Source organism: Hypomesus nipponensis, chromosome 1 (assembly GCF_054491055.1).
Source record: "Hypomesus nipponensis isolate SF chromosome 1, ASM5449105v1, whole genome shotgun sequence".
Taxonomy (NCBI): Eukaryota; Metazoa; Chordata; class Actinopteri; order Osmeriformes; family Osmeridae; genus Hypomesus; species Hypomesus nipponensis.
The window spans coordinates 14,147,859-14,159,395 of NC_140361.1; the positions used below are offsets into that span (position 1 = coordinate 14,147,859).

The window sequence follows — 11,537 nt, forward strand, 5'->3', positions numbered from 1 at the left end:
AGACGGCATGTGACCATATCCACCAAGCCAGCTGGAACCTGGCCCTGTTAACACACACACACACACACACATACACGCACGCCACACCGACGCACACACTAACACAAACATCAGCCTGACGCGATGCGAGACGAACACTGCGACCCGACACACACACACAGCCGTGTGGCTGATAGGTGGTCATGAGGTTGGGTTTGATCCTGGTGAGGCCCGGGGTGCTGTGCTGAGGTCAGCAGGTCCATGGGAGCAAAGCAGCTGCCCAGTCTGTGACCCACATCCCACAGCAGCACTGGGGGGCAGTGTGTTGTCTTAGTCTGGCTGTGTACCGGGCCCCAGTAGGAGTGGCCAGGGCCCCAGAAGCCTGCTCTGATGTTTCATATTGTCCCCAGTGGAAACGCCACTTCAAACACATAAATCCCTACATAAACATGCTCTAGATACATACATTTGTTTCTATCCGCTTTGATTGTCATGGGAGCAATCCAGAGAGAGGATGCAGGGATTATCCTGACTAGCTGGGTATACAATATGTCATGTGGATTGTAAGTCTGTGTCTACAGCCCTAGCTCAACATTAAAGCCCAGCTCTTACCTAACTTCTACATCCCTAAATTAACTCTCGTACCAAGCTCTAACTCCAGTAGCCAGGCCGAACCCAACTTTAGCACGAGAGCCCTGCTTTAACTGTATTCTCTATTCCTCCATAGTGGACAGGTGCTATGAATGCATTGGATCATTACATCCCTTCTTCAGAACGTATCGTCCTGTTCCTGTGGAAGCCGCCTGGTTGGACTGTGTTCAAGATCTGTCTTGTTGTCATGCTCAGTGACTTCCATGTGGGAGAGACCACTGTTGAAGCCTGGAATGTGTGACTTTGTTTATGGTTCCGTCCACGTGGTCATGTTTCCATACACGTCCACCCAGTGCCTTACGTAAGCGGGGGTTAACCTGAACCTTAACTTCTGTGTGGCTGCTCTATTTTGACACTGCAGTGTGTAACGGCCTCGCCTCAAAGGATTGTCCCAAGGTCGCTCGCTAAATTGGTATTTGGTCATTTGAATTGTAATTGTGTTTTTTTCCTCAACTCGATGTTTTAGTCAACGTTGCATCATAGGACAGAGCAAAGGACATGTTATGACACAGGCTTATTGTTGATGTTTATTATGTTATGTTTGTGATAAGAGGAGGCAATGCAGTCGTGATAACCTCATAACACGGGTGTGTCTCATGGCTGTACATTTAACTAGGTCAGACAGAGAAACGTTTCCAGGTGATTCAAATGAAAATGGTCTCTGAACACGGGAGTGTTGTATTTCGACAGAAATCACACAACTCAATTTCATGTTTGTTTTTTTTCATTTTTTATTTATCACAGACCTTATTCCTCCTTCAGAACACAAGGAATAGCTCATCCACAGCCTGTCTGAACTTAACTCCTCTGGGTCAAGGACCAACTTGCATACGCCTCCAAAATGGAGGAAAACTCTTAAAAAACAATTTTGGCAACACAGCCCTTAGCAAACATCCCTGCTTTACAAGTACTTCTCTTGAATCCCTCCCTCCCTGATAAAAAATAAAAAGTACCATAGTCATATTTACAACACGGGAAAAAAATGTCCAGCAAACAAACTGATACTTTCTTCCAGTTACAACTCAAAGTCTGCAACCAGTCCTCTATTAAAACACCCTTTTGCACTTCACTTACATTTTTTGTTGTTGTTAGAACTCAGGGGGTCAACAACTCCCAATAAGCTTCCTTTTTTTCCTCTTTTTGGTTCCTCAAAAATATGTTTGAAAAAAAAAAGAAAGAAAGTTGAAAAAGAGTGTGCAAGGCGTGCGGGTCACGAGAGACAGCAGAGGTGTTCAAAAACAGCTCTTCACAGGAACCCCAACTGGAGCTCACATGTCCATCTCAAACTGGCTGTCATCTATGAGGGAAGAGGGAGAGAGAGGTTAGCCATCACAGACAGACAATCAATCTTTACTTGTCAGTACACAGTCCTACCACACCCAAATAACGGCCATCCTGCAACTCACATCAATGGGATAGTTTGTCTGTTCATTGTATTAACATGAAAGTCTTATTGTCCCAACCCCTACTTCACCCCCACCAACAGCCAGCAAATACCAGGTCACTCTAAACCCCACCATCTCACTATACATAGGTTGAGAGAGAGACAGGGAGGGGGGGGGGGGTGGAAAGAGGGGGAGGAGGCTGCACCTCATCTCCAAAGACAACACTCTGTCCCATGACCACTGAAGCTGAAGGGGCATGAACCGTCATGTCTCACCAAGAGGCCAATGACCACGCCTTCCATCTTCTCCTCCTCTTCTCCCTAATCTCCGCTCATAGCGAGCTGATACCCCCAAGATAACAAGGTGGACTAATAGACCAACGGCCTCCCATCTCACAACAACAACGATTGTCCGTAAGAGTCAGCTTGGACCCTACAGATAACCAGCGGGCCGGGAGCTCCCTGGGGGAGATGCAGAGAGCGAGGTGCCAACAACCAGATACACAAGCAGCACAATCCAACAACAGGTACAGGCCGTAAAGTGGGCCGTGGGTGTGGTGTGTTGCGGTCACTTCTACGGCTTTTGTGCAGGCTAGTTCAGGCCTAAAAGGCAGCCCTGGCCTAGTTCACCTCAAGTGTTAAAACCCGGCTGCATTCCAGGAGAGCCACAGACACTGGTGGACTAGAATAGCCCACGGTGCTAATGGCCGAGGCCGCTTCGCCTCCTGCCCTAGCGCTCGACGAGAGGAGCCACGCTCAGGTTCTGATTCGGGCCAGGCCAGTCAGTCACTGGGGGTGAAACAAGTACACGTTTCTACTGCTCATACAAGCAGAGAGCCAACCATATCTAGCACTGCCCGCCCGGTCCTACACAGGCCTACAGCTGCAGAGCTTGGAGTCTGCTCAATGACTAAATGTAAATCCAGATAAACACTCATCCAGTGTCGGGTGAAAGCATCCAGCCAGGATGATATAGACTATAGCACTGCCCACAGACCACAGCTGCAATGCATGAACAGGTGTAGTGGCTACTAGCATGACTTAAAACACAAACCCTGTTCAAAATTCCCTGCCGTACACTTATGGAACAGACCCAAACACTTGAGGCATGTGCCTAAGCACAAACACTATGGTAGGTTGTCATGAGAACAGGAACAGCAGGAGTTAACTCTGCTTCCAGGTAACAGGGCTCTCCTCCAGGGTTCAGGACATAAAGACCAGGGTTGGCTCTGGGAGCTGGATCCTGTTTGTACTTGTCAGGCCTCGCCTCCACCTCCACTCAGTGTACGGGATGTCATGCATGGAGTTCTCTCCATCTGATAAGACTTTCTATAGTGTGTGTGTGTGTGTGTGTGTGTGTGTGTGTGTGTGTGTGTGTGTGTACAGGATGTCATGCATGACATGCAGGTTTCCCGCAACACTTTTCAGTTTATTTTTTTAAAGCAATATCCGCCGTGTTACTCTGTCCTGTTTTCTCCCTTCCAAAGCGCCAGTCTGCTTTCTCTGCAGAACGCATTAGTCCATCGCACAAACTATCCCCCGTCGCATCCACCCCCCCCCCCCCTGCATTAGTCTGTCGGACAAACTACCTACCACCTTAACTAACACATTTTCTGCGGGAAACCCTGTAGTCTCTCCATCTCATAAGACTTCCTAAGGGTGGGTGTGTGTCTGTGTGTGTGTGTGTGTGTGTGCATGAGAGAGGGATTATTCACCAGCCAGGTCTTTCTCCTCCTCCTCCATCTCTTCCTTCAGCTCCTGGAGCTTGCCCAGGGGGTGCAGGGCGGGAACAGTGACCCCAGGAATCTGGGGGAGGCAGCACGGAGGGGTGCGGGCGATGGGAGAGTTTCGACAGTCCAAGAGAAACTTCCTATCGTAGATGATGCGGGTTCCTGTATGAGAAGGAGAGAAGGGGGGGGGGGGGGGATTAGGGTTAAGATCGTTTTGTTACAAGTTGCTGCATTATAAGCATGAAGGTCACTAAAAACAATGTCATCTCATGACAGATGAACTGTGCAGATGGTGTGCAGTCAGTCATCGTTGTTTTCCCTCCAAGTTCTTTGCCAGCAGAAATCATTTCCTGCCGGGTGGGTTGCAACAGTAGGGAGGTTCCTCTTAGGCTTTTGAGGAAAGTTAAAAGACATGGCCAGCGGCCTTCTTATGAAGCGTGCGCATGTGTGCGTGTGTGTGTGTTTGTGTGTGTGTGTGTGTATATATATATATGTGTCCCTACGGCCCCATGGCCCGGGCTGCTGGACACATACCAAACACGCCCTGTTCTGAGCACAAGGATGAAGGGGGAGCTGTGGGTTGGCACAGCAGAGTCTGTTCTAGGAATCTCAAACACAAACACATTCTCTCCCAGGGCCAGGCCAGGGCCATATCTGGCTGCGGCAGCATGGGTTAAGGCTGTTGGGTAGCTGCACAGGGGGACTGGGGAGGGGGGGACTGGGGGGGGGGGCAGGTATGCAGGCCCCAACCACCAGCATGGTCACACAGGCCGTGTCTCTTTAAATCTCTGGATCCTCCTGGGTGCTGACGTGACAGAAGGCCCACAGCCAGTGACGCGTCGTGTTGTGGCGTTTCTAGTGAAGTTTGCCCAGGAGAAGACCACAAGGCCGGGGAGTGGCTGGTTCCCCTTTGTAACTCCACACCGGAGTTTGAACTGTTCCAGGGCTGTATCGGTTCCCTATGCGTCACACCAGTCAAAAACATGTTATGTAATCACTGACTGTTGTACTGGACAAAAGGGGAGTGTGTGTTTGAGAGAGAGGGAGAGAAAGAGAGAGAAAGAGAGAAAGAGAGAGAAAGAGAGAAGAGAGAGAGAGAGAGAGAGAGAGAGAGAGAGAGAGAGAGAGAGAGAGAGAGAGAGAGAGAGAGAGAGAGAGAGAGAGAGAGAGAGAGAGAGAGAGAGAGAGAGAGAGAGAGAGAGAGAGAGAGAGAGAGAGAGAGAGAGAGAGAGAGAGAGGGAGAGGGAGAGGGAGAGGGAGAGGGAGAGGGAGAGGGAGAGGGAGAGGGGGAGTGTGGGGTGGGTGGAGGGGTAGAGAAAAAGAGGAATGCTAGTTAGCTGCACCCATGCAATGTTTGCTAACGTAGCTATGCAGGCTAGTTATGCAAAAGGGGCCCAGCTCGAAACAGTCTTGTCCAATCTCTTTGTTCAGTGGAAACTTACCCTCAATGTGATCTGATGTTACGTCAGACAAGACGTCAGAGCCCACCAAGACACAACAGGCTGTCACAACAGCAGGCCCACGTTCACAAGCCAAGCAAGGGCTACCATTAATGCAACATGTCGATAAGCAACAGTGGCTAGTCCCTGTCAAAAAAGGGGGTGGGGCAAAATGTGTCCACATTCAACCATAATGTATATGGAGCCGACAGTTCAATATGGGGGAACTAAAAACAAGATTTTCATAAGTCCAACCTTCCTTCCCCCTCCTGAGGCCTCCTAAACAGGAACCATTCTGAAAAAGACGAGGGGTTCACGCTATTCCTTCCTTTCTCTTACTTGGCTTGTTGCTAATCTCTCCCCTCCTTCCCACATCCACCTTTCATTTCCTTTCCTAGAACAGAATGTTCTCTAGAATTCCTGAATTGCAGTGGAGAAAGATGAGGTTAGGGGGTGTACATTTTGATATCCCCTCCCCTCCACCTCCCAATCATGTTGCAGCTCTGGCTGCAGCAGTCACATGGCCATGTGTCAACAACTACAAACATCTTAATGTGGTGTACTTATCAGTGTTTGCTAAACACAGACCCGACAACAATTCCTAGCTTCTTGTATTCCAGAGCCGACAGGTGCCTAACCTTGTTTCCCCCAAAAATATCCATCTTCTCTCACTCACCTAGTATTAATTTACATAATGCGACTCTTTTGGTGCTTTTAGCCTACTTGATCTCATGCAACATATAAAAATGCCTTTGATTAGTCACCATACCAACAGCCACTCTTAAACATTTGACGTTCCACACGCATTTACATGAAGTAAACTTTATATCAGTCACAAATCAAGTAAGAAGTAAGCCTTTTGACGTTACTGAAAATGTGGATGAAATTTGCGTGTTTAGCAGCCTACCATATTTTTTGCACGTTCACCACGTCAACAATAACGAGTTAACTTGCTACCATTTAGGTCAAAGAATAATGCACTGATGTTGTCAGGCGCGTGGCAGTTGTTTACTGTCTCACATGCATGGGTGCAGATTAACATTCGATGGAGCACAAAGAAAACCGATCCATAACGCGAGAAACATCCGACATTCAAATTCGAAATGTTGATGTATACGCTCGCTTAATTACTAAACTAAATTCCAATCCACTCTCGCAACAGGTCTCATAGCAGTTAGCTTCATGTTAGCCAACAACACATCTAAACGTACAGCCAACTAGACTGGGTTTAGACACTTACCCCCGGGTGTTGTAGAGAAGAGTGTCCCTCCAGGTGTTTGACTGTAGCAGTCGGGCAGCTGGGACCAGTCCTTGAGAGTAAGAACCCGTGTGGGAATGGGACAGCTCTTCACCTGTTTGGTGTTGGTTGACATCGTGGAGGTCTTGCACAAAGATGTTGTTGGTAATTGCCTTCTTGGGCCGCCTGAGTTTAGGCTTGCAAATCGGGTTGCCTCTTCTAGCTAGCTAGCTAGCTAGTACCTAAAACAAGTAAGAAAACAAGATTGTCCTTGTTTTATAATATTCAACAACAGCTGAAAAGTTGGTAAACAAGCTACACACGCTTATTTAACTAGCTGTTACAGAAAATGTCGAGGGCGTCGGCTCTCTAATCATAAGAATATTTGAGTTTGCTCGTTTGACTGTTGTGACCATGTGCGAGTAGGCTATTTAACATAACAGCGAGAAGTGACTCGGGTCGTGACGTGACTGCTATCACAGACAGTCACGTGGCACTGTTTCAGCAATTGCGCTCTGCTCACCCACAAACCAATGTTACCTAATTACATTATATTGATCTAATATATTATGGTATGTGCACACACGACCCTTACTCGGTAACCAATGAAAGGTTTAACGGAGCAAAATAGAAGTGCATTCGATCAAGTAAAGAAAGCCACTGGACACAATTGGGACGGGCAGTAGCACTATAGGGTGCTCATATAAAACCATCTAAACCGTACACGGTGTTAGATCAAATCCAGTGTACGTGTGGTACACAGCAAACGGAAGGCTACACATGGTAGCGGAGTTTTGTTCGAAACAAATATACTTTTGGATCTAAAGGTCGCCACCTACTGGCAACAAATATGAATGTATTTCTACACAAAAATGATCAATTGTAAGATAAATGCAACTACCTCCCTTTGAAGGCCATGAGCTGTTACCTGGATGTCTATCAAATTCTGAGATATATTGTCTTGTTTCTGAGGCTTCTATTGACGACCAAAGTAGTCCAAATTAAATAGGCCAAGTAATATATACAATTTGTTAGTTAATGGAGGCTGCGAGCTTCATGGGAAGACGCAGTGGGCTTATAGCCTTCCAGTAAATATTCTAAAAACATACATTCTGTACAAAAACAACTGCCAATGTGACGGAAGCATGCAGCGAATTGCATTCTACTCTGCTAAATTCCCATTGTTAAACGTGCAGCAAACTCTCTTAATTACATTGGAGAAGATCGTTGATTGAAATGTCAAACTGTGTCAATGTCAAACGCAAACTAGGCCTACGTCAAATGTCAATAATTTGACATTTAATTAATTTGGATGACTTTTATCCAAAACGAAGTACAAATAGTACAGAGACAATATTGTACATCAAGAATCAAAATTGCATACTCGGTCAGTGTCAAGGAAAGGTCTGTATTTGCTAGCAACATCGTTAAGTAACATCTCAGCTAATGTAGCCTAATACAATCCTACAATAACAATAATAAAAGTATAGCAACATTCACATCTTATAAATTTAAGGTGAACTAAAATAATAATACAGCAGTGCAGTCTGAGCATCTCAGTTCATCAACTAGCCTTACAATGACTTTTGCATTACAGTAGTGCATATTAAAGTGCCATGCCTAGTACAATGCAGCAGACAGAACATATCTTTGCGACATCAGCTATACTCACGAGTGCAGTTTCATGCCATACACCAACAAGGAAAACAAGACTATAATGTCACATAATGAATGAACATAGTAGCCCCCTTCTGTCTATATTGTAGTACGTCCATTTTGCCTAATCGCATCATGCTATGTTCATATAATTGCTGAAATGGTCTGTATTACATGCTAGGCCTACTAAGAGTTGGGTTGCCTTTATGGACACCCATAAAGGCAAAAGACATCGGGTTGGATCCACAAGTTTGATTTTTGGAAATGCTGGAAGAATTAGCATGCTGCTTTTGTTTCTACTGACACCATTGGTTATAATGTAATGAAAACAGAAGCTGAAAAGTGATATTTTTACTCTGCAAAACTGTACTTCATAAAAAAAATAGAACTTGTATGGTTCTTCTTCAAGAAAAAAAAATCAAAGATTCTGATAATAAATAAGTTGTGCTGACATTATGAAACAATTAGGAAGGGTGTTGTCAACTTTATTTCCTGAACAGATCAGCAATTTTTAAGCAAACACAAGATTCCATACATGCATTCGCACAAGTTTCTTCATTGTGTTTTAGCGAGCCTTATCATAGCCATTCATATCTTCTTCATGACAGACTCTCAGTGGCTTTATGAAGTTCATTTGCTGTATTTTGGGGGTGACACAGAACTGCTTTTAGCTCAACACCATCTCCATGGACTGAGGAGAAATCTGTACTGTTGGTTCCCTCCAGAGTATACTCAGTAGTAGTTTTACATCTCCCCACACACATGCTGGCGAAACCCCTCCAAACCCTTCTGTTAACATGTCCATACACAATAGGGTTGATAAAACTATGACTGAAAGCAATGCATTCAGTGATCTGAATGGCCAATTCCAGGTTAAGGTTGGAGGTACAGCTCCATGCTTGCCAGATCTGCACAGAATACAGAAACAACACACAGTTGTATGGAAACCAAAGTACAAAGAATACTACCACAACCACCAGAAGTTTGTGAGCACTTGATTTCCCCCGCGGTGTGAGCTTGGTCATGGCACAGCAGACTTGCAAGTAGCAGAACAGCAGGATTGAAAAGGGTACGAGAAACCCAAAGATGTTCAGCTGAAACTTTTTAAAGATCATCCAAGTAGATGGGTGGTGGTCTTCTCCAAAATTGTAGGTGCAAAGTTTCTGTCCATTGCTGTTGACCTCTTCGACAAAGGTCCAAGATGGTACTGCAGCCAATGAAGATAATATCCAAATCACAGAGCAAACTATTGGAAGTCTTACTGGTGATGAGTGGGTCCTCCCTGACAAGTTCCATTTCACACCTAAATATATCTCCAGACCTAAACAAGTAGTAAAAAGTATACTGCTATACATAGTAGTAGTGTGAATACCTGTGACTGTCTTACAGACAATGTTGCCAAACATCCATTCACTGTGAGCATAAATAACATAAAACGGCAATGTGATTGTAAACAAAATACTGGAGATGGAAATACTCATGGGTAATATCTTTTGCGGGAGTTTTGATTTGACCGAAGAGAAAATAAAAAGCACATTTCCGATAATGCTGAGCAGGCAAATAATGCTTTCAGTAAGGACTAGAAAATTCCGGCCAGATGCTTCGCCCGGAGTATTGTCACACGGCCAAAAACCATTCATATCGTCATAATAATAGCTGTAATCATAATCAACCTCAAAGTAAGTGTCATAAATTGAGGACGAAGTTTCCATAATTTCCTTGGTTGTTTTGCCTATTAGGAGAAACATGAAATTGTTTTCAAACTCAAACACTACATGCAAATATAAATACAATTTTTCTTCAAATACGTAAAATATTTAGCCTACCTGATATCATATCCAAGTGTCACCATTTGACAACAGAACAACTTCTGATTGGTACAGAACGGCACAGCAATGGGCACACTCCAGAGTGAAGGAAGTCTGAAATGACACTGTAACTTCCTATCTTCCAAATCTTCCATGAGATCCGTCTATTCTGCGTCTTCTGTTCATGTTAACTCTTTGGGCTACTGATTACCAACAGGAAGGTGAGAGCTGACTGTTGGCTGTGGTCTTTTACTGTGTTTCTCTTTTTGTTACAGTGTTACTCTCTGTGTTACTGTGTTGCTCTCTGGGTTGCTCTCTGTGTTACTCTCTGTGTTACTGTGTTGCTCTCTGTGTTACTCTCTGTGTTACTGTGTTGCTCTCTGTGTTACTGTGATTCTCTCTGTGTTGCTGTGTTGCTCTCTGTGTTACTCTCTGTGTTACTCTCTGTGTTACTGTGTTACTCTCTGTGTTGCTCTCTGTGTTACTCTCTGTGTTACTGTGTTGCTCTCTGTTACTCTCTGTGTTACTGTGATTCTCTCTGTGTTACTCTCTGTGTTACTGTGTTACTCTCTGTGTTGCTCTCTGTGTTACTCTCTGTGTTACTGTGTTGCTCTCTGTGTTGCTCTCTGTATTACTGTGTTACTCTTTGTGTTGCTGTGTTGCTCTTTGTGTTGCTCTGTGTATTACTGTGTTACTCTCTGTGTTGCTCTCTGTGTTGCTCTGTGTTGCTCTCTGTGTACTTTGTGCTATGCGTTTGGTGCTAAACCTGTTTCTATTTGTTATCAGTCTGTGTGACAGACATAACGTGTATTCTTTTCTGTTCCCAGGGGGAAGGGGAAAGCGCCTTGGGAATGCTTAAGCAAGAGGCCCATGGGCATACATTACCCATAGCTGTAACCTTGTCTATACACACTAGGTAAGACCTGGGCGGACCACCCCTTGTATTTTTGCTTAGTGCACCAACTGGTGTGTCAGTCAGGGGTTTATTTTACTTTCTTTGCTTTGGTTCCATCCAGCCTTTTCCCCCATATTACTGTGTTTTGGCAAATAAACCTCCGTAAACGGTACCACTGTCTTTGTGTCCTTTCCTCACACCTTCGACCCCACGCCTGTTCTCTGATTCCACCGGGGGGCTTACTAGCAGCGGGCTGTTGCGTTCCCTCCTCCAAGAGGTGTACGTGACAACCATAAATGGAAAAACACAGACATTTTGTGTAAATAAGCAAACTTCTAGAACCTTACATAGGCTACTGTAAGATTAAACTCCCGGTTAGGGAGTCTGCAAAAGAATGGAGAATTACTAACATGTTTACAGTCATTTTCATGGGTCTCAGGAGAGAGGAATTGATCCAAGGATTGCATTGTTTCAGATGCAATCTTCTCACTAACTCATCTCATGACAGCCAGCTAGGTGTATGTGTTGTGTTGTGTTTTCATGTGTGTGTTTGAGTGAGTGTGTTTTCTTACCTGAAAGATAGCACTCCCAGAGATGGCTGTCGCAAACTCATGACAGAGGGGAAAGATAAGTCTGGTGGACACGGACACACAAACACACGGACACACAAACATACACACGCAGAAGACGGCTGAGTGGGACAGGTCAGACAGTCCTGAACAGGTGGGCTGAGGTTTCCATCTGGTGGTAATGCAAGG

The 11,537-nt window shown here is 45.2% G+C and overlaps 2 protein-coding genes across 2 annotated transcripts; both read right to left on the minus strand.

The window, feature by feature from the left end:
• Positions 1-1,336: 1,336 nt before the first annotated feature.
• On the minus strand, positions 1,337-6,864 carry eif4ebp3l (eukaryotic translation initiation factor 4E binding protein 3, like). Its single transcript, XM_084696004.1, has 3 exons — positions 6,424-6,864; positions 3,730-3,906; positions 1,337-1,927 (listed from the first exon to the last, which is right to left on the minus strand). The coding sequence occupies exons 1-3, from the start codon at positions 6,554-6,556 to the stop codon at positions 1,899-1,901; spliced, it is 339 nt and encodes a 112-aa protein (XP_084552130.1). The 5' UTR covers positions 6,557-6,864; the 3' UTR covers positions 1,337-1,898.
• A 1,673-nt stretch (positions 6,865-8,537) lies between these two features.
• Positions 8,538-10,031, minus strand: LOC146302684 (atypical chemokine receptor 2). Its single transcript, XM_084699152.1, has 2 exons — positions 9,903-10,031; positions 8,538-9,808 (listed from the first exon to the last, which is right to left on the minus strand). Exons 1-2 carry the CDS (start codon positions 9,910-9,912, stop codon positions 8,676-8,678), a joined length of 1,143 nt encoding a protein of 380 aa, XP_084555278.1. The 5' UTR covers positions 9,913-10,031; the 3' UTR covers positions 8,538-8,675.
• Between the last annotated feature and the right edge of the window lie 1,506 nt (positions 10,032-11,537).